This window comes from Leucoraja erinacea, chromosome 23 (assembly GCF_028641065.1).
Source record: "Leucoraja erinacea ecotype New England chromosome 23, Leri_hhj_1, whole genome shotgun sequence".
NCBI classification, from domain to species: domain Eukaryota; kingdom Metazoa; phylum Chordata; class Chondrichthyes; order Rajiformes; family Rajidae; genus Leucoraja; species Leucoraja erinaceus.
Window position 1 is genome coordinate 17,911,378 of NC_073399.1, and position 26,616 is coordinate 17,937,993.

A 26,616-nucleotide genomic window follows, 5' to 3' on the forward strand; every position below is an offset into this window, starting at 1 on the left:
CTCCCTCTCCACCTCCCTCCCTCTCCCTCTCCCTCTCCATCTCCCCCCTCCCCCTCTCCCTCTCCCTCTCCCTCTCCACCCCCCTCTCTACCCCCCTCTCCCTCTATCTCTCCTCCCCCCCCCCTCTCCTCCCCCCCCCTCCCTGCTCCCCACCTCTCCCCCTCGCCTCACCCACCACCACCTCGGCACACCCTCTCTCCCCCCTTTCCCCCCCTCCCCCCCACTCTCTCTGGGTTAATGACATTTACCAGCATTTGGCACACATACCTCTGAAACCTTCCCCCCCCCCCATTACAGGAAGGGTGTGGAGGCTTTGAAAAGGGTGCAGCGGAGGTTAACCAGAATTATACCTGAATTAGTCAAGTCACATTTATTTATATAGCACATTTAAAAAAACAACTCTCGTTGGCCAAAGTGCTTTACATTTGTTATAAGAATTAGGGATTATTAGCTACAGGGAGAATTTGGACAGACTTGGATTTTGTGCTCTGGAATGCCAGGGATTGTGTGGAGACCTGATAGAGGTATATGGAATTATGAGAGGTGTGAATAGGGGAGACAGTCAAAACCTTTCACTGGATGGAAAATCTGATTCTAGAGGGCATAGCTTTAAGGTGAGAGGGACAATGTTTCTCACTTAAGGGGCAAGTTTGTTTTAAGTTTTTTTTTTTAACAGAGGGTAGTGAGTGCCTGGAACAAGTGACCAGGAGTGGTGGTTGTGACAGATAGATAGGATAATGACATTTAAGAGACTTTTGGATAGGTACCTGTATATGGATTTGCAGAGAATGGAAGGATATGGATTATGTGCAGGCAGATAAGAGATGGTCTCATCATTATGCTCGGCGCGGGCGTGGATCAAAGGGCCTGTTCACGTGTTGTACTGTTCTATGTTCTATTAAATCATTACCCTCTCACCTTATTAACCCTGTGCGCTCCAGTTATAAAATCTTCCACCCTGGAAGAAGACTGAGCGTTCATTTTAAAAATCTGTGTTCCACATGATTTCGCACACTAAGATCACCCCACAGCCTTGCACGCTCCAAAGAAAAACGTCCCAGCCTCCCCCTAAAATGCAAGCCTGGATGTCCAGGTAAACATATGGTGAATCTTTTCTTCACTTTTTCCAACTTAATGACATCCTGCCAATAGCTGTATGATTATCTTGCTTTTTCTTGCTTGCTATTTCGATATTTTATTTTGCCTTGGTTTTGGCTTGGTTCATTTTAAGTCATGGATTTTCTTGTGTCTGTTTATGATGTTAATTGGAGGCTCCATCTTCCATCACGAAAGAACAGTGCATTTATCAGTGCAGCGCTGATTTAATATTGAACTGAAGTGTCAAGCTAGGTTATATGTCTGAACCCACACTCTACTGATTTGATGGTGATGGTAGACGACAAATGTTACAAAGCTGACGCAGCTATGTTTCTGCTGTTGAATGATCTCTGTTGAACGATTGCTTATATAAAGGATTGTTCTCAAATTGTACCTGTACACCTCAAACTCTGAATTCACCACCCACTTGGCATTGATGTCCATGCTGATAAAGCTTATAATAAATATCAAACTCTGTATATTTTCCGGCACATTGCCAAGGCTCGCACTTCAGTGGGGTAGCTCTTTTTCACTGGATTAAATCTACAGAGGATTAGATTAAAAATTGCTGTTTTTATCTATAAATCTCTTTAATTATTGAAAATATAATTTGATTATCAAATGAATTTGAATACAGTGCTGATTTTCATTTACTAAGTGTTTGAAGTATGGTCTCTTCTGCTTTGAAATAGTGGCAAATCTTCTCTTTCCTTTCTCCCTGGAGCCAGTTTCAGTGCAATCTCATTCACTCCAGAGCTGAACTTGCTCTTAACATAAAGTCACAGTGATACAGTGTGGAAACAGGCCCTTCGACCCAACTTGCCCATGCTGGCCAACATGTCCCAGCTACATTAGCCCCACCTGCCAGCATTTTATCCATATCCCTCCAAACCTGTCCTATCTACCCATAAACATGGCAACATGATACATTGTTGAAGGGCATCTTAACAGTGTGATACAATTTAAACTAGTTATAAAAACAAAATCAGAAAGGCTGCAAATTCTCAGCAGGTCAGGCAGCATCTGTGGAAAGTGAAACACTTAATATTGCCTTTATTAAAATCTGACAATGTGCACTTTAACCACATGTGTTTTTTTCTATTACAAATCTCAAATTGTGGAGTACAGAGGCAAATAAATAAATGATGGGTCTTTGTCCCAAACATTATGGAGGGCACTGTAGTTACGAGTTATCATTAGCTATTGATGTTTTAAATATACAAATGTCAAGTTTGATACAGCGTTGTTTGCAATATTTCAGATTATTCTCTGGATTGGTCTTATTATTCTGGTGATCAGCACTTTTTTAACTCTGACTGCAACGAATGACCAACTGGTCGTACCTGAAAATCCACCTCAGGACATTAACCACGAGAAGCTTCAAAATGACATTAACGTGCAGCAGAAAATTTCAGGTAAGTTGGAGAGAAGGGGAGACCTTGGTGTTCTGAAGTGCTAACCCCTTTGTGATCAGTTGATGTATAGGAAAAAATGAACAATTTATTTGAAGGGTGTTGCACTTAAATTGAACACTATTTATTTGGGCCAGAAAGTTAAATACTGTGTATAAGCAAGACTGTAAAATAAAATTAGTGGGATGTCTGTATACTCTTGAATTGAATTCAACATTAATGACGAAACATCAATTTTTAATAACATCCAATGTTTGGGATGAGAGAGAAGAAAGTAGGAGTATGCAAGTATGGACAAAGGGCAGGGTGAAATAGCTTATGAAGAAACACTGACTGAAAATAGTGGATCCCATTAACGCTCAAGAAAACATTGTCGAAGTATGTTTTCCTGACATGGCAAGTATTGCCTGCTATATTAAAGTTACTGAAATTCTTCTGGTATAAATTTCCAACTGCATTTGTAATCTTCCAGAATTAACCCTAAATTTCCACCATTTTAATCAGTCGGCTGAGGAGTGTTTCAATTTAAATACAAGCTTGTTACAATTCTATGTACAATATTATCTTTCAAATATTTATTAGCAATTTCTGCATGTGACCTGAGAATACTTTGATAGGTTGATACTTCCAATTTTCAGGATTAAATATAATTTCATCTATGTTGCAACACTATGGATTTATGAACATTGTTTAAAGTATTGTATACATTCTTTTTTCAGATTTTAGTTAATTTAAGTGAAATTACAAATGAGGCAATGTTATAAACATAAAGCAAGGGGTGGGTGGAGGGGGGGGGGGGGAGTGTTGTAATGAATTGTGTATTATTTGAAAGAATGCTTTTAGCTACAGGAAGAACCCTGGAATGTCCAGGAATGGTAAGTGTTATTACTTAAAATCATAATGGAATGTATTTAATGTAACAAAGCACAATCTAATTACATACATTTCAAGCATTGGAAAATATTCTTGCAACAGTTTGATACATGGATTTAAAATTAGTAACTCTTGAAATTGAATTCACAGACTGAATAATGTTGCATCTTCAAATTGTCAATGCTGGACTGGTACATGTGCAAGTGTATGCAAATCAAAACCAGCGTTAAGATTTGCATTGCTAATTAGATTTGCATTCTGTTTGCCAGTTTTCTCTTAATTTATGGTCTAAATTTTCTAGTCAATTGCAAGCCAAATCACAACTAATTCACACGCCAAGAACTAAGTTAGCTAATTTGCATCAGTTTTTAATTTGTTGGATGAAGGCGTCCAAATCCTTAGTGAGTTGTTAAGCTATGAAGAGATTAACAGTATAGGTACTCTGATATTTAGAAATATTAAAAAACAAACTAAAAAATATTAAAAAAACAAACTACTACAAATTAATTAATAACAAAAAATGAAACCATTTAAAACGAAAAAATTTAAAACTAATACTTAAACAATTAAAATAAACATAACTGAATTAAAGTCAAGAGAAGTAAACGTCATACTTGCCTCTTCCACTGCAGCAATTGCTCTCCAATGAATGGATATGGAACCTGGAATGGCTTGCTTAAGCAGCATCTGTAGAGTTGTTGCAACTTTGTGCTCTGACACCGACCGAACTATATGTTTACTACCTGATAACACAATTGAACATTTTGAATTTTCAGCATTTGTTGCAAAAATTGTCCATGACCATCAAATGCAATAATCAGTTGTCTAAATTGTAATCCAACTTTCCTAACTATTTATAAATCAGAATATCAAAATCATCTGAAATCATTTATGTTAGTGGAGCTGCTGCCTCGCAGCTTAAAGCAATCTGCATTCAATCCTGATCTATGGATGGAGCAGACATTTGTTGGTCATTAGTGTAAGGGTCTGTTTCTATGCTTATGATTCAGAAATTGTTAAACTGGTTGATCTTGAAGGTTGCATTGTGATTTGCTGAAAGATTGACTTGTTCCAGAAATTTGTTCCAGAACAAAGTAAAGTAGCTTAGAGATTCAATGTAATAAGTAAATCAATAACTACTTGAAGGTTATCAATATACTTCTGCATAACACTCGAGGGATATGGGGAGAAAGCAGGAACGGGGTACTGATTCTGGATCAGCCATGATCATATTGAATGGTGGTGTTGGCTCAGAGAGCCAAATGGCCTACTCCACCTATTTTCTGTTTCTATACATATCTTGAGATTTAGTGAACATCTTTGGAAGTGGTTGTCTGCAATACCCAGACTTTGTCAAAACCTATGTAATTTAATTGTCAATTTTTGTCTCTGAAGTATTTGGATAGTAAAATCTAAGATTAAATTTATGTGCTTTAATCTGCATAAATTGTTAGTTTGTACAGCAATAAAAGATCAATGCATCAGCTTTAAACATATTTGCCACACAGTTTTAGGTGTTAGTAGCTTAATTTAAATGCAAATAATTATTTTGAGATAACAAAAACACAACAAAAATGTTGGATCGCCTTTACTTCTCTCCGTTAAGGTGGTCTAGTTTACAATACAATACAAATTTATTATCATTTGAGCCCCAGTGAGACTCAAACGAAATGTTGTTTCCACAGCCATACAAACAAAGACACTGTCTTACAGACATACACATAATTAAATTCACACAAACATCCATCACAGTGAAGCAGTGGAGTGTATGTTTTACTTATTTCTTTGGACTAGTTGTATTCCAAAGGCGGGCGATGATGTCCCACGGCCATTTTAGGCCGCGCGGGGCGATTTATGTGAAAGTCACAAATGCTGGAATGTCCCGGCCATGAAGCTGCCGGGTGATCTCCCGCTCCGGGTCCATGACATGGAGAAGTCTCGTTGCGGGTGCTCCGGGAAGCGGTCTCTCTCTCTCTCCTCCCAGACCCGCGACTCCTCCCATACATTCCCAGGTGGCGTGTATGTTTCTTATTTCTTTGGGCTAGTTGTATTAAAATGATGTCCTTGATATTGTCATATGTGAAAGATAAAATGCTTTATTGCTATCTCCCATGCATTCTCTAACACTTTTCTGCAGCAAACAGTGGCAGAGGTGCACGTGTGATGAATGGTGGGAAATTCATTTCTAAACATGAGCATTAGTCAATTCACTGCAAGATCCTCTCAAAGTGGGATTGTTGCATTCATGAGAAAAGTGGATCCCGATGCAGCTTTTGCCTTTGCTATATTTGAGCAAACCTTTTCCGTGTTGGGTGATGGACACTGTTTAAAAAAAGAGGGGGGGGTGTGGGGGGTGGGGTGGCGGGTGGCAGTGTCTGGCAATTCCAAAATCTTGATCGGGGTAATGTGAGCTTTTTTAGAAAAGCCACTGTTCAGGTATTACCTCATCTTGTCAATGCAGGGTTTGAAGCTGTGATCATATTTGAACCTGCTAAATCACTCGACATGTAATTAGCAAATCCTGTATCCCATCCTAAAACAAATTCTGGTGTTTTTGTTTGGATAGTTCAAATTTAACCTTTGTTTCTATTTTACTCTCAGTTTATCATTTCACTGTCAGTATCAAAGACATGGCAGATTGAAATACTGCTTTTGTCACTGAATTTTGTGTCTTAAATCTTCGGCAAACGTTTTTAGCTATTACTGTGCATCTCAATTCTTTTGATGTTCCATCACCCATTGCAAATTGAAGGTGCTGGATTATTCCAGGTTTGGAGATCTTAATTATTCAGAATTCACTCAAAAGAACAGTGTCTACAAAACAGACCTAGGTGTAGGGCACTTGCTGCAACAAAAGCCTGTCAGCAAGGTCTTTATAAGCAGGTGCTATGTGACTCAGCCTTGACCTTCACCATCTGTGTCCTGTTTTTCCTGATGTAAAAATACTTGCATTCAAAAATTTTGCATTCAAAAGAGCAAATGTAAAACATGCATCCTACGGATTATCCTAACATTGGGGCTTTCACAATAATTGATTATCAAATTATCCAGTCTTGATGAGACAAAATATTGATTATCTTTAACATAATGATGGTAATGTTTAATGTGATAATTGTATGAGCTGTGGCAGTAATTGTCAGTATGTTAATTATCTAAATCCTATCACGTGGCTTATCCTGACTTTCATGTTTTTCTAAGTGAAGAGCAAAAAAGTACTTGAGTTGATACTGATTTTGGTATGGAAGTTTGCAGTAATTTCTGCTTTCAATAATTGTTATACCTTTGTCCCCTTCATAATGTGATGGATAAACAGCTTTGAATCTTTCTATTTAACCATAAGTACTTCCATACTGTGGCAAGAATCAGTCAAGGACCACTATCCACTCTGATGAGTTTGCTATGGGTGCCATTTAAAAAAAATCAAAACACATTTCTTATCATATAATGTTTTGATGTTGTAAATGGTCAAGGTAGAATTTGTATGCAAATCCAATGACCCGTATGGCTGGAATGACCAATTTTAAAACCCAAAAGTGGGGGGAAAAAAACACTTGCAGCTGAGAATTAGATTTCATTTGTTTAAATGGTAAGAGTATTGAACTACCACAAATGAATAAAGCTGCTTTAAATTTGAAAAGTTTATGAAAATACAAATATTAAAAACATGACCTATATTGCTAAATTAAACAAACACATTCATTTTAAAGCTTTTAGCTAAATATAGTATTTATTGCACAACTTGGAGTAGAATGAACCATCCCGTCTTCTAAATGTTTAACAGCTGTGACTTTAACAGCAATTCCCCCAGCTACCACACTACCACTATAATTGATGCTGAAACTGAAATGTTTTCTGTAATTGCACCTGTAAGAGGATGTGATTTTTTTTTTTTTTTCCTTTTTTTTTTCCTTTAAATATCTTTGCTTTGAGAAGAAGCGATCCCTTTTGTGATAGAGAAATGTTCCTGAAAACGTATGTCTCAAGGATTCAAGAGTTTTGCAAGAAGTGGTTATGGGGATATGGAAGATTTAGATATCTTCTCAAAGCTACCACCTTGGATTCTCAATTGGTTCAGATAGATTAGAATGTAGCAAATGTGATCCCACTGCTTAAGGAAGAAAGGAAAAAAAAAAAAGGGAACTGAACCTTTTAGTGTGATATCAGTAGTTGGAAAAATGCTGCAATTTATAATGATGTGTTGTCAGGAAGGTACATAATAATAATGTAATTGAGCAGAGTCGTCAATTTATAGAATAGATAAGAAGGAATTAATATATGTGGCATATTTTAAATTTAAGAGGTTTTGATAAATTGGCAAACAATGTGAAGTAAGTTAATTCACTGATGATGGGTCTTTGGGATTCTGTTTCCTGGAGGCTGGAAGTAGTTCAGTCACTATGCATTCAATACTCAGATTAGTAATATCTGATTGTTGGAAGAATCGAGGGATCTGGTGTAGCAAGATGAGCCATATGGCCTTTTCCTGTTCCTATTTCTCACTTCTCATTTATTTAGATTTGTGCCATTCAGCCCACTGAGTCTTTGCCAGCTCTGAACAATTCCAATTATCCTCCCTTAGTTCCCAACAACTCGTGCATCCAAACAGACATTTGGGCAAGTGGGACTAGTGTGGATGGGGCAGCTTGGGCAAGTTGAGCCGAAGAGTCTGTATGACTGTGGAATGACTGTTTCTGTATGATTGACTTGTTCCGTTCAAGTCTATCTCAATCTCCTGCCACTCACATACGTCAGATGTAATTTTACAGTAACCAGTTAACTTACTGATCAGCAAGACTTTTGAAATTGCGAATAAACTGGAGAAATCATGTATTCACAAGGAGAAAATGCAGACCGCACCAGAGGTCAGGATTGTATCCCTCTAGACATGTGAGGCAGCAGCACGACCCACTGTGCCACTAATTTTGCTGTGTTCAGTTGCTTTAATCCAGAACTTTTATTACAAAATTATAGGTCTGTCCTTTGTATGTATCCCATATAAAATCTGCTTAAACAAGCCCAATATCTTAATATTCAGAAACCAGGAACTGCAGATGCTGGTTTAAAAAAGACAAACCTGGAATAGCTCAGTAAGTCAGGCAGCATCTCAGACGAACATAGATAGGCGCTTTTTCGGGTCGGGACTGTTCTTCAGACTGAATCTTAATCGGTTTATACTCATATAATATTCATATTATAAAATTATCTTTGACTAGTGCTTTTCAGTCATTATGCTGTATTTGCTCTTTGCACAAACAATAACCATTGACAACTTGTCAGGAGAATAAATAATTGCCCATAAAGAATACCGACCCATGGTTTACTCATTTTGTAAAAAGAGTCTAAAAATGTGAAACAAATGTACATTACCATCACAAAAACCTTACTTTTTTCACGGTGCTCTTTTGATTGAAAGTTTCAGCTACCTTTGCTTAAATTGCATGTGGCACTTCCTTCAAATGAAACATTAAAGCTGTGTGTGCTTGCTCTCTTGCCTCAAGTGGAGCATATGTACATGATATTGATCTTAGCAGCTTTCTTTCATGGAGCTCTTATCAATTCCGCTAAAACTTAATTCTAAGGTTTCACAGTATTTTATATTTGGAGGTTTAATGTGTGCAAAAATGGTTACTGTACTTGCCTGCACAAGACACTGCGCTTCAAAGTAATTAATTGTATTTAAGCTATTGTCAGTTATTTCTGAGCAATGTGATGAGCTAATTATATGGATACAAGTTATCATTTGTTAAATGACTTTGCATACGGCAGAGCTCTTGACATGTTTTGGGATTTTTGATCTTTTAGTTTCCTTCAGAGTGGTATAGGGCTATGTTTAAAATGGTTTTGGGAACTGTATAAAGTCCAATTAACTGTTCAATTGTCAGTGTTCGTGCATATTAACAGGATGGTCCTCTGTCACCTATGAGAGGTTTGTCAGTGAAATTCAATTGAATCGGCAAAACCCAGTCAGTCCCAAAAACCTGTAACATATTCAGAGGTAGCACCATCATATTGCAATTGGTATTGTTGTTCGGTCAATGGACATGTTAAATAATCTTGATCACAATCGAGCATCAAGAAAGAGCAATGGTTTCTAGTTTAGTTTAAAGATACAGCACGGAAACAGTCTCTTCGGCCCACCGAGTCTGCGCCAACCAGCGATACCTGCCCACTTGCACTATCCTACACACACTCTGGACAATTTACAATTATGCAAAGCCAATTAACCAACAAACCTGTATGTCTTTAGAGTGTGGGGGGAAATCGGAGATCCCGAAGAAAACCCACGCAGGTCATGGGGAGAACGTACCATCTTACAGACAACACCCGTAGTCAGGATCGAACCTGGGTTTCTGGTGCTGTAAGGCAGCAACTCTGCCACTGCACCACCGTGCCGCTCACGATTACTTTCAGTGGATCTCATTCATTCCACTGCTTTTACAGGTAGCGTATCATATTCTAGTCGTTTTGCATATAAATATCTTAGGAGGTAGCCAGCCTGATGCTTCATTCCCTTCTCGTTGAATAAACGTGATTCAATGAAAGAGGGTTTGCCATTCTTTCCAATGAATAAGTGTTCCTATTTCTCATTGGATGTTATTTCTGTACTCTGGGTGTTGGCCTTTGTTACAGTTATCTGGAATTGACCTCGGGCAAAATAGCTGGCACTGCACCAGAGCTCATTCTAGCTCCTAATGCTACCACACAGCTAAATTTAAAAATACAGTGAGAATGTTGGCAGGGGAGAGTATCTTTTTAAACTGGAATTTGATCAGTCGGTAGAATACCTTTCAGGTTTCTCAATGAATAGGAATGCTTCTATTATTTTTGAAAAATACTTTATAGATATCATGTAATAAAAAAAATAACTAGATACAATGAACCTATTGTGTTCAGACGGCTGAAAAGCTGCAGTAATCGTCCAGCACCATGGAAACATTTCAAAATTTGGTGAATTCTCCATGTTGAACAATTAGTGATGAATGAGTCAAAAGAATTACATATTTTGATTAAAAATATAGCACAAGATCTGGAATGTTGACTATCTGCCAAAGCAGCCACTTAACAAAGGTCTGATAGAATCATTTTTGACAGGCATATCCCAAGCTTCTTATTTCTTTTGTATAAGACTCTGTGCAAATCGAGATAATTTGCTTAAAATCTCCCAAGTTCAACCGGTCAGAAAATACCAGAACTAGCTTTTCTTTCAGGGGAAGTGTAGACATAGAATTGCTAAAGAAACTGCATGAATGACATTGTGCAAAACAAAAGGTTCTTCCTATGACTAGCTTTATATATTATAGAACTCAACTGTTAGCGCTGTACTTGGAAAATCACTGTGATGACTCATTATTTACACTGTTACATTTCAGTTACAGTGCAATTGAGGGGAATGGTTAATCATATAATTGAAGGGTGCAATTTGCTTGTGCAGGTGCCAGCCTCACTTCAATGTCCCCATCTCTCCCTTTTTTTGCCTACATAGATCACCTCTAATTTGGTATTTGCAGTTTAGTTTATTGTCACGTGTACCGTGGTACAGTGAAAAGCTTTTGTTGCGCGTTAACCAGTCAGCGGAAAGACAATACATGATCACATTTGATCCATTTGCACTGTATAGATACATAAAGGGAATAACGTTTAGTGCAAGGTAAAGCCGGCAAAGTCCAATCAAAGATAGTCTGAGGGTCATCAAATGGGAAATAGTAATTCAGCACTGCTCTCTGGTTGCGGTAGGATGATTCAGTTGCCTGATATCAGCTGGGAAGAAACTGTCCCTGAATCTAGTGGTGTACGTTTTCACACTCTTATACCCTTTGCGTGATGGGAGAAGGGAGAAAGGAGAAGAGGGAGTTGCCAGGGTGCGACTCGTCCTTGATTATGCTGCTGGCCTTACCGAGGCAGCGTGAGGTATACATTTTGTTTAAATACATAAATGTGATGGTATTACCATGATAAGAAAACTCTTCTAACTACCTAATTTGTTCTGACAATCCATGACAATCACCCCACCTTCCTGTGTTGATCTATTATTGCCGCTTTTAAATCTTTTTATTTGGTCCTCTGTTCCCCTATATGCTTCAGTGAGAAATCGCTTTTCAAAAGGCTCTTTTAATAATAATTTCTTGTGCTGGTGTTTTTTTAGTAAATTATTCACTATACCCACTGCATGGCTCTAATATCCTGCCTGAAGCTAGACACAATACTCTGAATGTTATCTAAGTATTATCTTTTACAAATTCAGTGTCACTTCTTTGACCTATTATTAAGTGCCTCATTATTAAAATCCTGTAATGTCCCTATTATTAAGACCCTATAATGCCCCTATTATTAAAATCCCGTAATTCCATTACATTTTTGCAGCTGTCTCTAGTTTCATTGCAACCTTTTAAAAATCTCTCCATACGCCACCTTCGATCTCTGCACCTTTTATGCTATCTAATTTTACCATTTATGCTGTACATACCTTTGGTGCTTTTCCTGAAATGCATTATTTCACATTCACCTACATTGATTTGTATTTGCCATTTATCTAACTACTTCATTGACCTGTCAATGTCCTCTTGCAAATCTTCCTTGTTTTTGATAGAATGTAAATTTCCTAGTTTCAGTACAATTCAACATGCCTATATTTGAATTACAATTAAAATCAAATGCCTGTAGTTGCAGCTATCTACATGAAAACAATCTGAAAAATAGATATTTAATTATGCTGTGGAAAAGAACTGCAGATGCTGGTTTAAATCGAAGGTAGACACATAATGCTGGAGCAGCTCAGTGGGTCAGGCAGCTTCTCCACTTCAGTCTGAATATTATCTTCAATAGTAGTTGTCTTAATTTGTAAAATCTAATTACATTTTGGATCTAATTGTATGTCTTAACACCCATTTGTAAATATCAACCACCTTTTTCATTTGTGATCGTCTGATCATCTTAAAATGTAGTTTCATTGAGAAATCATGATCTGTTTTTGGATCAATACTAACTGTCCTTAATTATCTCCTGTCATCCTAAATGTCTAGTAATATAATTTCATCTTTTACCAGAGGTTTGTGGACACAATTACTCTTTTGCGGGTTTTAAACATGAATACATTTGTCTTAGTTCATTTCCTATTGGTACAATTCAGTGGTCAATTACTCCCTTCCAACTGATTCCAGGTCATCTTGATCTAAAACCATAGCCAAAGGGATTGTTTAATACCATTTGTTTTGGAAAATGTATCTCCATTAGGTGCTTGGACATGTACTTCCTGTAGCTTTCAATCTACTCTTTAGTGGTACTTGCTTCTTAAGCATCACTGTGATCCCATAACTCCTTTTGGTTTACACTTCAATTTGTGTTAAAGTCTTCTATTTGGTTGTCTTTTTCCATTATCCTCCCCTTTTGATTTATATTATTCCTATTTATCATACCTTCAAGAGAAAACTTAACTTTTGCTCTCTTTTGTATGGAACTCTGTCTTACAACTTTGTTCTTTTAATTTAAACTGTGCTTGATCCTTTTCCTATTGAAACAGCACCCATTACTGGTCTGCTCTGACTAACTTTAATTAGACAATTTAATCCAAGCTCTGTATCATGGGAAAAGATTACCACAGGCACAAAGTAATAGATTTGAGGATTTACACAAAACCACCTTCAGGAAGAGAAAGCCTGATGGTCCTGGATTCATTTTTTAGAATGCTTCCCAATTTGATCATAAGCATTTTTAATATCTATTTCCAGATAGCTGATGTCTGTATATTTACAATAGCATTAAATTAACGCCAATGTACTCCAGTTAGTTGGGAACAGTTTAGTGGATAAAACTTTATTACAAATTAAAGCAAGTTAAAGTATTAAATGAAAATTAAAAAACTAAGATGATATAAGTTACATCATCTTAGTTTTTAATTTCCATTTAATACTTTATGTGCATGTGTTAACTTGGGTGCATGTGTTCGTTTGTAAAGGATTGCTTCTTCTTGCGTATGGCGTGCACAGCCTAAAGTTGTAGGGCAACTTGTTCTATTTGATCTTACTTGATTGTGCATGCCAGGTTGATTGCATTCGTCGAAACAGGGCGGACCCCATGAAGGTTGCAATCTCCCACCCCAAAAGGGGTGCTGAGACTAACAAAACAGAAGGATGTGCTGCTTCGGTGCTGAGGAGCTGGATTGGAGTCCATTCGGCCGCTCTGCTCAGTCTGTTCCACAGTTGGATTAGCTGTTTGGGGGATTACCTGCCCCAGCATTTGAAGTGCTGAAATCAGATAATATGAACACTGTAGAGAATGGGCAGTTAAAGATAAATACAATTTAGCCCCTACAAGTTACAAGAATTCTAATACCTGTATTTACTGTAATTGTGGGAAAGTTAATTTACAGAAGAAATAGCGCAACTGATAAGAAAAATTAAGCAGTAAACAAATGTAGTCCGTTGAGTTGATCTCAAGGGAGTAAGTCATAAAATCCACTAAATGTGAGTACTAATGGTAATATGGTGATGTTCTCTGTTCATTAGTGTGCAGCTACGGGAAGAGAAAGCGCTGACTGGTAGTAAAACTTGAAGTCCATTTCCCAGCCACATCCTTGAGGCTTTATTTTAAAAAGAATTTGCAAGCATGTTTAATATCTTACATTTAATTGTGCCCTCCCAGACAACTTTACAGGGCAGTGGATAGCAAACCCTGGTTACAAATGCATAAACCCCAAGGTGGTTATGCTCAGCGTAGATGCATCTGAGCTAAGTGTTACAAATCCAGTCGAGGGCTTTTAATTGTGTAATTTTTGTTTCACAGAACAATATTTTCTTGCAGTTAGATGAAATAAAATGAGCTTAGTTCTGGTAAATCAGGTTTGCTTTTTGTGTACTTTGTCACAGTAATTCAAAGAATTTCAGAATGTACTACAGCAATTTTAACAATGAGGTGGTATTTGCTTGGGGAAAAAATTATGAAATTCAGTCCCGCTGAGTGATGATTTGGCTAACTTTTGTATGTTTAGGGAAATCGTGAACCTTTATTGTAGCCTGCAGACAAAATAATTATATCAAAGGCTCAATTTGATTGACTATATTTAAACTACTCATAAAAGGAAGTATATTAAAATTTGTAGTTCAAGTTCTTTTTGCCTTAATTAAGCATTAATTGGAATAAAACAAAGATCTAATAAAATACAATTGAACAGCTGACACAGGGGAAGCCTGTTAAAAGAAGTAGTATGAAAGGTTCTGTGATGACTGAATATCCATATTATTGAGCTGTTCAATGGGTATTTACTGTACATCATACAAAACCGTGGTGTAGTTGATGTTAATTCTGGCACTATATGGGTGGAAGAAGTGGAAAACGAATTTCAGTAGGTCAGCAATTTTTAGGATTCATTTTAAAGAACATTGAACATTCTGTATTACATTTGCACAATTGTGTTATGGGAGCTTTTTTTTTTAAATTGTGATCTTATTGCATTGTGTTTATACAATGGAAAATTGAACAATTTTTAGTGTTATTTTTCATACGAGGAAAATCTTTTTAACATGATTTAAACTTGAAATATCATTGTTCTGGCACTGTGCTGCTGCTTTAGTGTTGGTCTACTGGGGAAAAGTATTAAAGTAGCCAAAGGGCTAACAGCCTGAGTAAGTAAGTTAAACCACAATCGGATCTCTCCCAACTTGAAATTGCAGCTATTATGGATATGCTCAAGAATCTGGGAAACATCTCCATTCTGGATAATAGCGAGTGCACTCTAAACCAGCACAGCTTTTCCATCACCTGTGCCCCTTAATCAATAAACATCTGTTTCCCATTCAATTTACACAAGCTTGTTTTGTATTAACATGTGTTTTTACTTTGAACAAGTACCTTGTTTTTGCTTTGTGGATTGATTTTTAATTAATAAGCTAGCTGGTGGAATTGGTTAATGTTTTGTTAATGAAGAATAAAAATGAAAGCAGTCATCCTGGCCAGAGCTATTTGGCACTGCTTTATGGAAAATTTGCATGAAGACAGAGAGGGGACCCCCCCCCCCCCCCAGTGCTCCCGTATATTGTTTAAATCGTCTACTTTTTTTAGGAAGTATGCAAAGATATATTGCAACACTTTGTTTCAAGTCTCTATAACTGTGCAAATTAAAATAGATACTGTATAATAACAAGTACTTTTGAGACCACATTGGTGACTAATCTGACATCAGGGTAATTCATGAAAAATAAAACCCGGCCATGCACGACTTTGAAGCGAAACCACACCAACTTCATTTATGACATGTCACAAATTTGGCATCTTGCTTCTCTCTTGCCTTCCAACAAACTAATTTCTACTGTTGTGCCCCAAATAAACAAATTCAGTCCACAATGAGCACGTGTTCCTTGCATCAGGAAAACTAAATCTATCAGTAATTACTTGTATAAGTGTTTAATTGTGGCAATTAATTATGAATTAATTCAAGTTTAAATAATGTTAAAAAGATTTTCCTCGTATGAAAAATAACACTAAAAATTGTTCAATTTTCCATTGTATAAACACGATGCAATTATGAATTACTTGGTGGGGTGAGGAAGTAAAATGCCAAATCCCATTTTGTTTATATCTTGGATAATATTGTGATATCACTATCATTTTAAGAATATCACCTTCTACCATCCCTTTGCTAAATTAAGGGATTTGGGGTTCAGAGTATGAGATGGGTTATCTCAGAGGCACACATTCCAACTCCCCACCTCCATTGGGCATTTTGAGGACAATTATTCCTTACCATCAGCTTCCACTGGATTAATGTAATAAAGTTAAAATCCCAGCAGACACAGGAGACTGCAGGTGCTGGAATTTTGAGCAATACAAAGTGCTAGAGGATCTCAGCAGGTCAGGCAGCACCTGTGGAAGTAATGGACAGGTGACATTTCATGTGGGGATCCATCAGTCTGAAAGGGTCTCAAAAATCTAAATCTAGATATAATATTACATGATTAAAACTACTCACATTTTTCAATTTGAATAAATCTCTGTTGCTATTATTGATGTACGTTTGTGCTGTATTGGAAGTGAATTTGTTCTTGCCACTGCCGAAGAATTTAACTGCTGCCCCCAGGCCATGCCACAAATCCTACCATACTGTTGATATTCCTTGTCCTTTTCACTCTGTTGATATTTAGGTTCACTTTGATTAGTACGGGTGTCAGGGGTTATGGGGAGAAGGGAGGAGAATGGGGTTGAGAGGGAAAGATGGATCAGCCATGATTATCAGTCCAGTTAGAGGCGTTGTAGATTGTTCCTGTATTTAATGGCCTATTTCATTTAATTGGATGATAAGTGTAGCTTTCTGTTCACTGATAAATAAACGAGAGAAGTAGGGAATCGATGATGGTGGGATGTCAATGATTTGATATACTACCTCAAGCACTGTTTTTCCAATTTTCTGATTTTTGAGTAATTTCTCCATTTACACCTCCAGAAAGATTAGCTGCTATAATTAGCACATCTTTTCGCCTCCCGTCTCGCCTATAACAGTCAATTCACTTTGTTTGTCTTTCTTCCCCTTCTCTAGAGCTTAAAGTATGCTTGCTTTCTAAATTTTCCATTCTCCCAAAAGATCTTTATGAAACAAACCTTTTCACATTTACTTCTTGACCTGCTGCGTATTTTCAGCATTTTTGTTTCGGAGTTGCAAGTTTTTTTTTCGTCTTTAATCTGTTTTCAAGGTTAGGATTTATTTCAAATACGATACCATGTTTTACAATTTGGTTCTTGCTAACTTGGTTTGAGTATATTCTATTGAAGCAAAATCTGCATGAATTGTATATCCGCAGGTGGATGCAATATTGCCAAGATGTTCATGTTTAAATTAACTTAAAATAAATTAGTGCAATAAATTTATTCAGTTACTTAATTAATTTTTTTAGTGTATTCTTTAGTGTAGATTCAGGTCAACTAAGTTAAGAGAGCAGTGGGTGTAGGATAAACCATTCTCAAATCAGCAATCCATTAGGAGGATGTTTGCAACCCATAGTTTAAGATCCACTGATTAAAATAGTGTAACATGTTTTAGATCTTTGGCCTATTCATGGAGAATCCATGGCACAGCTAAACTTACCAAGGATCGTCATACATGTTCTTATGTGTCATGCTTATGGGTGTTTCTGTAAATACAGCACTCAGTAGTGAAACTGAAGGTCTTCAAACTTCCAGGTTAATTTCCTGTTTTTTTGTAATATTCCCATTGTTTCATATCCTGTATTTTAAGTAATATAGATCAAGGTATATAGCCAAAATAATGAAATGAAGCAAAAATAAATAAATCTGTTTTTACAAAGGAAAAATATCAGATATGTTGCTGTGTTTTCTTGCCCTTTTTGGTGACTTTTTTCAAGCAGGATTTCATCAAACGTTATGTTAATTTATACCAACAAGATTACATTAATTTTGCAATTAAATAACTCCATATAAGCCAATTTCTGATTATGCTTATGATTTTTATAATTTATCACCCAATAAGATGGTCTTCTGATGCCCGAGTTTTTGCAGCAGAACATGAGTAGCAGTGTCCATTTGGTCACGTGTGAATTGTGTGAATTAAAAGCAGAGTGACCGTTTTTTATATTTATTGTTTCTATTTTATTGTTTATATTTTGTGTTTAAGCTTTCCAATGAAATACTTAATAATGACCCTGGCATGAACTACGGGCCTCGTGGTGGGTTAGGTGCCGACATTCCGTAAGGGAGCTCAGAAATCAGTAAGTGTCCCATATGTTTTATATTTTTAAAAAAAAATTAAAAAAAAAAATTTAAATCCTCTATCCCAGATTTTAAAGAATTAAATTTGGATCGATTTTGATCACAAATTAGGTCAAAAGAATCATAGGTATGCCCATGTTTAATGCTATGGTGTTTCATTATGATTTAATAACTTTCAAATTTGGCCACCCATGTCACAGGTTGGTACCCTTATTTACGGAAACACCCTTATATATTTTCACAAGGTGTTCGGAGGAGCAAGTTTTAAATCTACATGAGTGAAACAAGAGGATTGGGTTAAGTACTATTTAGTAGTTAGAGGAAATTGGTGATATAGTTTGGCACTCTTCCATCACAAGGAGTAAAATGATACTCAGCTGAACTGCATTAGAAAGCACTTGGCCAAAATGCATTAAATGGAAATTATTACAAATATCTGGAAAAGGCACTATCAATTGGAATGTAGCCTTGCGTTCGCCCCAGCTCGATGCTAGCATAGACCTGTGCAGCTACAGTTAGTGATGCAGGTCATGCTTCAAAATAATTTAAGGATAACCTATATCTGCACAAGGCAAAAACTAAGGGTTTCAATTACATAAACATAAAAGAGCAGTATTAACTGCTCAGAGGGTGGTGGAGGCAGGTTCTCTGGATGCTTTCAAGAGAGCTAGATAGGGCTCTTAAAAATAGCAGTCGGGGGATATGGGGAGAAGGCAGGAAAGGGGTACTGATTGGGAGTGATCAGCCATGATCACATTGAATGGCGGTGCTGGCTTGAAGGGCCGAATGGCCTACTCCTGCACCTATTGTCGATTGTCTATTTATCAAGTTTGAGCCTTGTTAATGCATATACGAGTAATACTCTTGCTCACAGCGCCAGCAACCGGGTTCGATCCTGACTACAGGTGCTGTCTGCACAGAGTTTGTCGGTTAATTCGTTTCTGCAAATTGCCCTTAGCACTTAGAACATAGAACCAGTGTATGGGTGATCAATGGTCGGCATGGACACAGTGGGCTGAAGGATCCGTTTCCATGCTTTATCTCTGAAATAGAAAAAAAGCCTTTTTGCAAATATAAAAGTCAAAAATCTTTTAATTTACCTACAGTTTGAAAACAATTTACAATTAAAAAAAATCTGGGTAGCTTCCACCCCAGCGGTATGAACATTGACTTCTCCAATTTCAGGCAGTCCTTGCTTTCTCCTTCCTTCCCCTCCCCATCCCAGCTCTCCAACAACTTCCTGTCTCCGCCTCTTTCTTTATTTTTTCCCGCCCATCCTCCGACATCAGTGTGAAGAAGGGTCTCGACCCGAAACGTCGCCTATTCCTTCGCTCCATAGATGCTGTCTCAACCGCTGAGTTTCTCCAGCTTTTCTGTCTGCCCTCAATCAAAAAATGGCAGTCAAAAAATAATTTACTATATTTACATATTACTGTTTTACTCTTAACAGAACACTTTAAAGAATTATTGCCTTGAGTTTTCAAAATCAGCTTTGGATTTTGACAAATACTTGACTTTAAATCTAAGTTTGCAGCATATTCATAATCCTTTTGCCAGTGTTATCTTATGTAAACAGATTTGGAACAAAATTGAAGTTTGCCTTTGGATGGATACATATTTCTATGATATTGTTCTGGTCCAGCTCTGCTGCAACTCCACCAGAGGTAGCTGTTCCACTTCTAATTCCGTTTTTTTTTATTACTGTTGTGCTTATTCCCCTAAGAACGTTACTACCTCAAGATTATTCAAAAGGGAATTACTTTCCAGACCTAATCACTTTATAGCTTTCTAAATATGCAAGTTTCACATTTTCAAAGATAATGTTAATATTTATTGTTGAATATTGTAAAATTTCATCAAGATAGCCTGCTGATAAATATAAAGCTTTTATGTTCAGCAGAATGCTGCCCTGATTTTTTTTTTATTTTGGTAAATGTTATTAATTTATGAGATCTGCAGATAAGATGAGCAATAATGGAGCAGCCTTCTAGTTGTATGTGACACTGCTCCAGGATTTTGCTTAGCCTGTAAGAATTTGTTGATTGTAATTCCAGGAGAAAGCAGGTTTTATAGTCCAACTCACGCAGCTTGTAAAAGCAGACACACTCATAAAGTCTTAAGTGCCACGCTGTTTTGCCAACATTATACAAAACAACCTCCAGGGTGATTTTTAGATTATTGTGATAATTATGTATTCTAACTTGGATCGTTTCTTATGAGATGAATATAGCTCCTTGATGATCATTTAACTCTAAGAACATGTTAACTTCCATCATCTTACTCTCTTTAATTCTATATATTGCTATGGAAATGGCTAGCTTGAGAGAATTATGTGTGGTCACAACGCAGTTTACACGTTTGTAAAATATTTTAAAGTAGTGGTTAATATCCTTGCATAACAATGCCTTTGAAGTGCCTTTCGGAATTGTCATTGAAATGAAAATCTACTGCAATCTAAAATGTAGGTTATTAAACATTACTGGAATTTTCCACAATATTGTTTTACAGTATTTGGAACGAAGGATTTGTCGGGTTTCTTGTGATGGGTTACAGATTTCACTAACTACCTCACTGATGCCTTGTGGATGATCACTTGGTTTCAAACCTCCATGTACAGACTAAAGAGCAGAATTGCAGGGGTGACATCAAAGTGATTCTTTGTCACTAAAGTAACACTTGACAGAGGCCCTGGTAAATCTAAAGTCAGTGCCCATCAAATAACTGGAATCATACTTTACACAAGGGGAAAATAATTGTTGTCAGTGAAGAACATGTGCCTCCGGAGTTTCTTAGCACTGTGTGCTGGTCAATGAACAGGATGAAAACTAGAAAATCCCTTTAAGATTGAATCTAATCAATCAAACCAACATTTACCATGACTTCTTAGGTTAGTTGAAAATTATATCAAATAAAGAAGAAGCTATCGAAGTTTATTATTATGAGTTATTTGAACAGATATGAATAAGACGGATGTAGAAGCCTATTGGCCAATTGTAGACAAATGGGATATCCCGGTGTGCCAACTTGATCGGCAGGGGACAAAGTAGGTGAAGGGCCTGTATCCATGCTGTATAGCGTTGCGACTTTCTAAGAGCAGGAGTACCTGTCGAAGATAAACTAGTACATACTTCATAAGTGTCACCCTATGCCACATGTTATGGTAGCCTATCCCATCAGGCAACGGGTATGGAAATGTGAAGGGACAGTTTTTTTTCCCAGCTGCTATCAGTCAACTGAACCATCCTACACACAAACTGAGTCTGAAGAAGAGTCTTGACCTGAAACATTGCCCATTCCTTCTCTCCAGAGATGCTGCCTGTCAGCTGAGTAACTCCAGCTTTTTGTGTCTATCTCTGAGCTGCTATCTACCTCATTGGAGACCCTCAGACAATCTTTAATCGTACTTTAGTGGACTTTATCTTGCACTAAATGTAATTCCCTTTATCCTGTTTCTGTACACTGTGGATGGTTTGATTGTAATCATGTATTGTCTTTCCACTGACTGGTTAGCATGCAACAAAAGCTTTTCACTGTACTTTGGTAACCTAAACTACTGTCTAAGATGTTACGCCCCTTGTATACTCTGTTCCTGATCCTACCCAACCCGTCTCATTCTTTTATTAATTTAGACTTCAGTCAAATCACCCCTGAATCCATACTGTGGTAATACATAGAAGCCCATTTAAGCCAATGCAGCTCTTTAAAATTTACTGAGTGGCCAAAGCCTCTTAAACAGGAAGTCATTGCAGCAGCTCTGCTAACCTTTTTAAACAGAGGAAATGTTATCACCTGTGCAGTTCTTTGAATCTTTATGACCGTTTCTTTGATTATTCCCACTCTTATAGATTTTTGAGAACATTTACAAGGTTATATGTGTGTACTTATTGCACGGTAAGAATATATGAGGTTGCAAGTTTCCATGATGTACAAGGTTAGAAATACATATTATTTTGCTTTCAATGAAAATAAAGGGTTGGGACAGAACATAAGAGAGGTATAGAGAGCATTTCAGCTGTTTGGTTATGCCGAAATTGATTTGAATATAATTTATTACTCTTCAGTTCACCTTCACTGGGTGCATATCTTGTTTTGCCTGTTAGTTTTAAAAATACACTTATCAACATCCTACAAATTTGAAGCCCAGCAATAGCCTTGACAGTTAATTTTATGTTGATGAGGTTATCAATAATTTTGTTTTAAATCGGATTCTACTCGAGTGCTGCCAGCATATTTTGTGGTATGTAAAGATATCTCCCAAATACTTAGTCTTGTTTTTCTAATTTACACCATCAGTAGAATTTAATCTAAAGTAGTCTGTTTTTGTTTAAACTGAAATGGACGAGTCAGATGTAGATCATTGAATCTGAACAATGTCAAATAGAATTCTACAGAATTTACAGAGCCTAGATTTACAGTGCCTTCGATAATGTTTGGGACAAAGACCCATCATTTATTTATTTGCTTCTGTACTCCACAATTTGAGATTTGTAATAGAAAAAAATCACATGTGGTTAAAGTGCATACTGTCAGATTTTAACAAAGGCCATTTTTAAACATTTTGGTTTCACCGTGTAGAAATTACAGCAGTGTTTATACATAGTTCCCCCCCCCCCATTTCAATGAACCTTAATGTTTGAGACACAGCAATGTCTTGGAAATGAAAGTAGTCATGTTTAGTATTTTGTTACATATCCTTTGCATGCAATGACAGCTTGAGTCTGCGAGTCATGGACATCACCAGTCTTCTCTGGTGATGCTCAGCCAGGCCTGTATTGCAGCCATCTTTAGCTTATGGTAGAAGAAAATGCTGGAGAAACTCAGCGGGTGAGGCAGCAATTATGAAGCAAAGGAAAGAGGCAACGTTTCGAGGTTTCGACCCGAAACGTTGCCTATTTCCTTCGCTCCATATCTGCTGCCTCACCCGCTGAGTTTCTCCAGCATTTTTGTCTACCTTCAATTTTCCAACATCTGCAGTTCCTTCTTAAACATCTTTAGTTTATGCTTTTTTGGGGGCTAGTGTCAGTTTTCTCTTCAGATTAAAAAAGGCATGCTCAATTGGGTTCAGATCGGTTGATTGACTTGGCCATTCAAGAATTGACTTTTTTAGCTTTGAAAAACTCCTTTGTTACTTTAGCAGTACGTTTGGGATTATTGTCTTGCTGAAGAATGAACCGCCGGCCAATTAACTTTGAGGCATTTAGTTGCACTTTTGCAGATAGGAAGTGTCTATGCACTTCAGAATTCATTATGCTGCTACAATCAGCAGTTGTGTCATCAATGCAGATAGGTGAGCCAGTACCTTCAGCAGCCATACATGCTCAGGCCATAACACCCCCACCACCATGTATCACAGATTAGGTGGTATGCTTTAAATCTTGGGCAGTTCCTTCTCTCCTCCATACTTTGCTCTTACCATCACTCTGATATAAGGTAATATTCATCTCATCTGTCCACAAGACCCTTTTCCAGAACTGTGGTTGCTCTTTTAAGTACTTCTTGGCAAACTGTAAACCGGCCATCCTATTTTTGCGGCTAACCAGTGGTTTGCATCTTGCAGTGTAGCCTCTGTATTTCTGTTCATTAAGTCTTCTGCAGACAGTGGTCATTGACAAATCTACACCTGAAGAGTGTTTCTGATCTGTCTGACAGGTGTTTGGGGATTTTTCTTTATTATAGAGAGAATTCTTCTGTCATCAGCTGTGGTAGTCTTCATTAGCCTGCCAGTCCCTTTGTGATTAGTAAGCTCACCAGTGCTCTCTTCTTAATGATGTTCCAAACAGTTGATTTTGGTAAGCCTAAGGTTTGGCTAATATCTAACCGTTTTATTCTTGTTTCTCAGTCTCAATGGCCTATTTGACTTTCATTGGCACAACTTTGGTCCTCATGTTGATAAACAGCAATAAAATTTTCCAAAGGTGATGGAAAGACTGGAGGAAAGATTAGGTGCTGAGAGCTCACTTATACCTGCATTAAGGAGGCAATTAAATACAAGTGAGCGATTACAAATGCCTGTGAAGCCATGTGTCCCAAACATTATAGTGCCCTGAAATGGGGGAACTATGTATAAACACTGCTGTAGTTTCCACATGGTGAAACCAAAATGTATAAAAATGGCCTTTAATAAAATCTATCAATGTGCACTTTAACCACATGTGATTTTTTTTTTTTTTTCTTTTACATCTCACATTGTGGAGTACAGAGGCAAATAAATAAATGATGGGTCTTTGTCCCAAACATTATGGGGGGCACTGTAGTAACCATTTAGAAAACAAATCGCCTCCTACACTTCGTTATTGTAATAAAGTTATTACCATAGGACCCTGCTTACCCTTTCACTACCAACAATATGTCGTGATTTGAACGAACAATATTCCTGAATCCACCTTGTATAGATCTAATCTGCAGGCTATTTAGAACTTCAGTATCACTACTGATCATAAAAAGTTATGGACAGCTTGTAATAGGGAATAAACATTGACTTGCATGTGTTTTATGCACTTGTGCCTCTTAAAGTGAAAATAGTAAGCAAAATAGTTTATTTCAAATGATTTGCAATGTTTGGTAAGAAACCATATTTGCTTGAAATTACAGTTCTTGGCTCTGAGTAAGACCAAAACTAAAAAAACCTGTGGCAGGCTGACATGCCATTCCAATTGGGTTGATAAGTTCTCAGCTTTTGGTCCTTCTGTATCAGAAGGGATGCAGGAATCTACAGCTTGAGGTATACTTACAGTGGAAAGCTTGCCTGTAAGGTGCTTGCTTTTTCAAATTACCTGAGTTTGGGTAATGTTTCCCTTTGAACTTGAGCTTTTCATTGCCAGTTGGATGTCAAATACAAAACCACCTATCAAGCAACTCTTAATACTTTAATTTAAAATATGTTCACTTTAAGGAGTGAAACCCTTTTACAAAACTTGTAGATTTAATATTAAATATGTAATATTAAAGCTCTTCAATATTTTGTGGACTATTCATATTCTACATATTTACTAAATTGTTAACAGATCACAAAAACGCTGCTTCTAAATAACTGGTGCACGTAAAGTGTTTGGCTGAATATGGGATTTAGATTCAACTGATCCGAAGCTTAATTTGGGGAACAGAATCTACCAATGTGTATGTAGCCTGTGACCAACTTTGAAGCTAACAAAATCTGACTTGGGGTCAATGTTGATGCCTAAATGCCTTGAAAGGGCACAGACAGGAGATCCAAGATTATGGGAAGGATAAATCTGAACTGGATGACATAAACCAACTAATACTTTTCAGTGGTACAGGATAATCTGCATATGCCTGCATCATTTCTAAAAATATAATCACTGCAATCACACGACAATACTGTGGTTTAGGGAAGGTAAAAAAAGATTTGATTAAAAATTACTTTGGGATGCCTTGTCAATAGAACTTCTTCCTTCTGGGGAAAGCATTGTTGGAAGAATGTGATTAAAGCAGCTTGCTACATTTTGGAAAATGTATTTGCATTGGAAATGTAGAACTATAATGGGAGTATTGGAATATGTGAGTTGAGAGCAGCCCCATATTGTGTTTTCCTCAAGATTATTAAAATCTAACTTTCTTGTCACATAAGAGCAGCTTTTCTGTTCTTGGAAATCCTTTGTGCATAGATGTGCGTTGAGGCTGCACCTCTTGAGCCATGCACCACAGTGAAGGATTTTCCTGGTTCTATTAAGCCTTTCTGTTTTGTAATGCATAAAGGGTTCTGGTTTTGTGTAGATTCCTGCCCTTTTTCAGTGTGGGGGCCTTGTTCGAATGTGCATGAAAGCCGTATATGTCATTCTGAATGTATGTCACTGATGAAAAGGTCAAAGGTTGACTGGTCAGGAAGTTCCTCTGTGTGGCTAAGATTCAGAACAGTGTATGGTTCATACTGTTCAAAGCTTTGCGCATATTGAAGTTCCCTAAAATCTGTCTACGTCAATTCGTTTGAAGACTTAGCATTTTAATTCATTTTCTGTTAACATTTAACCCTTTGTGCACTATATGTTCTTAACATTTTTCTGGAAAGCGTATTAAAATAGCATATCCTTTCCTATTACTTCACCAACAAACATGCTAAGAAACAGTGACAGCACTGATAGTATAATCCTGATTACCTTTCACAATGAAAAGTCCACATGGTAACACATTTTTAGCACTTCAATTGTTCCTTGGGACAATCTTGAAATGTCTATGGTTGATATGGGGTGTTTTTGGAGGAGTATACATCAATAGAAACCACAATGGATACGTTCTTTTATTTATTCCTCTCTATCCATTATCGAACCAATTAATATGAATTTTTGGAAGCCCAGTACTTCAGGTTATTATATTTAAATTAGTTCATTCTTGATGCAGCAATCTGTGCTGTTTGTCTCTAATTTGAGTGTTTTATCTTGGTTGATTGCCTCAGTTCTGCAAATTAACAAAGCTGCATTTTCGGAGATCCTGTATTTTAAATGAAACATTAAACTGAACCCACGTTTCTCAAACTTTTTTTAAATAGTATGTTTAACATGAGTGC

General features: G+C 37.1%; 1 protein-coding gene across 2 annotated transcripts in view; it reads left to right on the top strand.

Annotated features, from left to right (window-relative positions):
• Positions 1–26,616, top strand: part of slc38a10 (solute carrier family 38 member 10) — a 107,783-nt gene that overhangs the window by 58,617 nt on the left and 22,550 nt on the right. For both annotated transcript variants that reach the window (XM_055653980.1, XM_055653981.1), the window contains exon 11: positions 2,360–2,513. In XM_055653980.1, the coding sequence (XP_055509955.1) occupies positions 2,360–2,513 (154 nt within the window). The remainder of the gene's footprint in view (positions 1–2,359; positions 2,514–26,616) is intronic.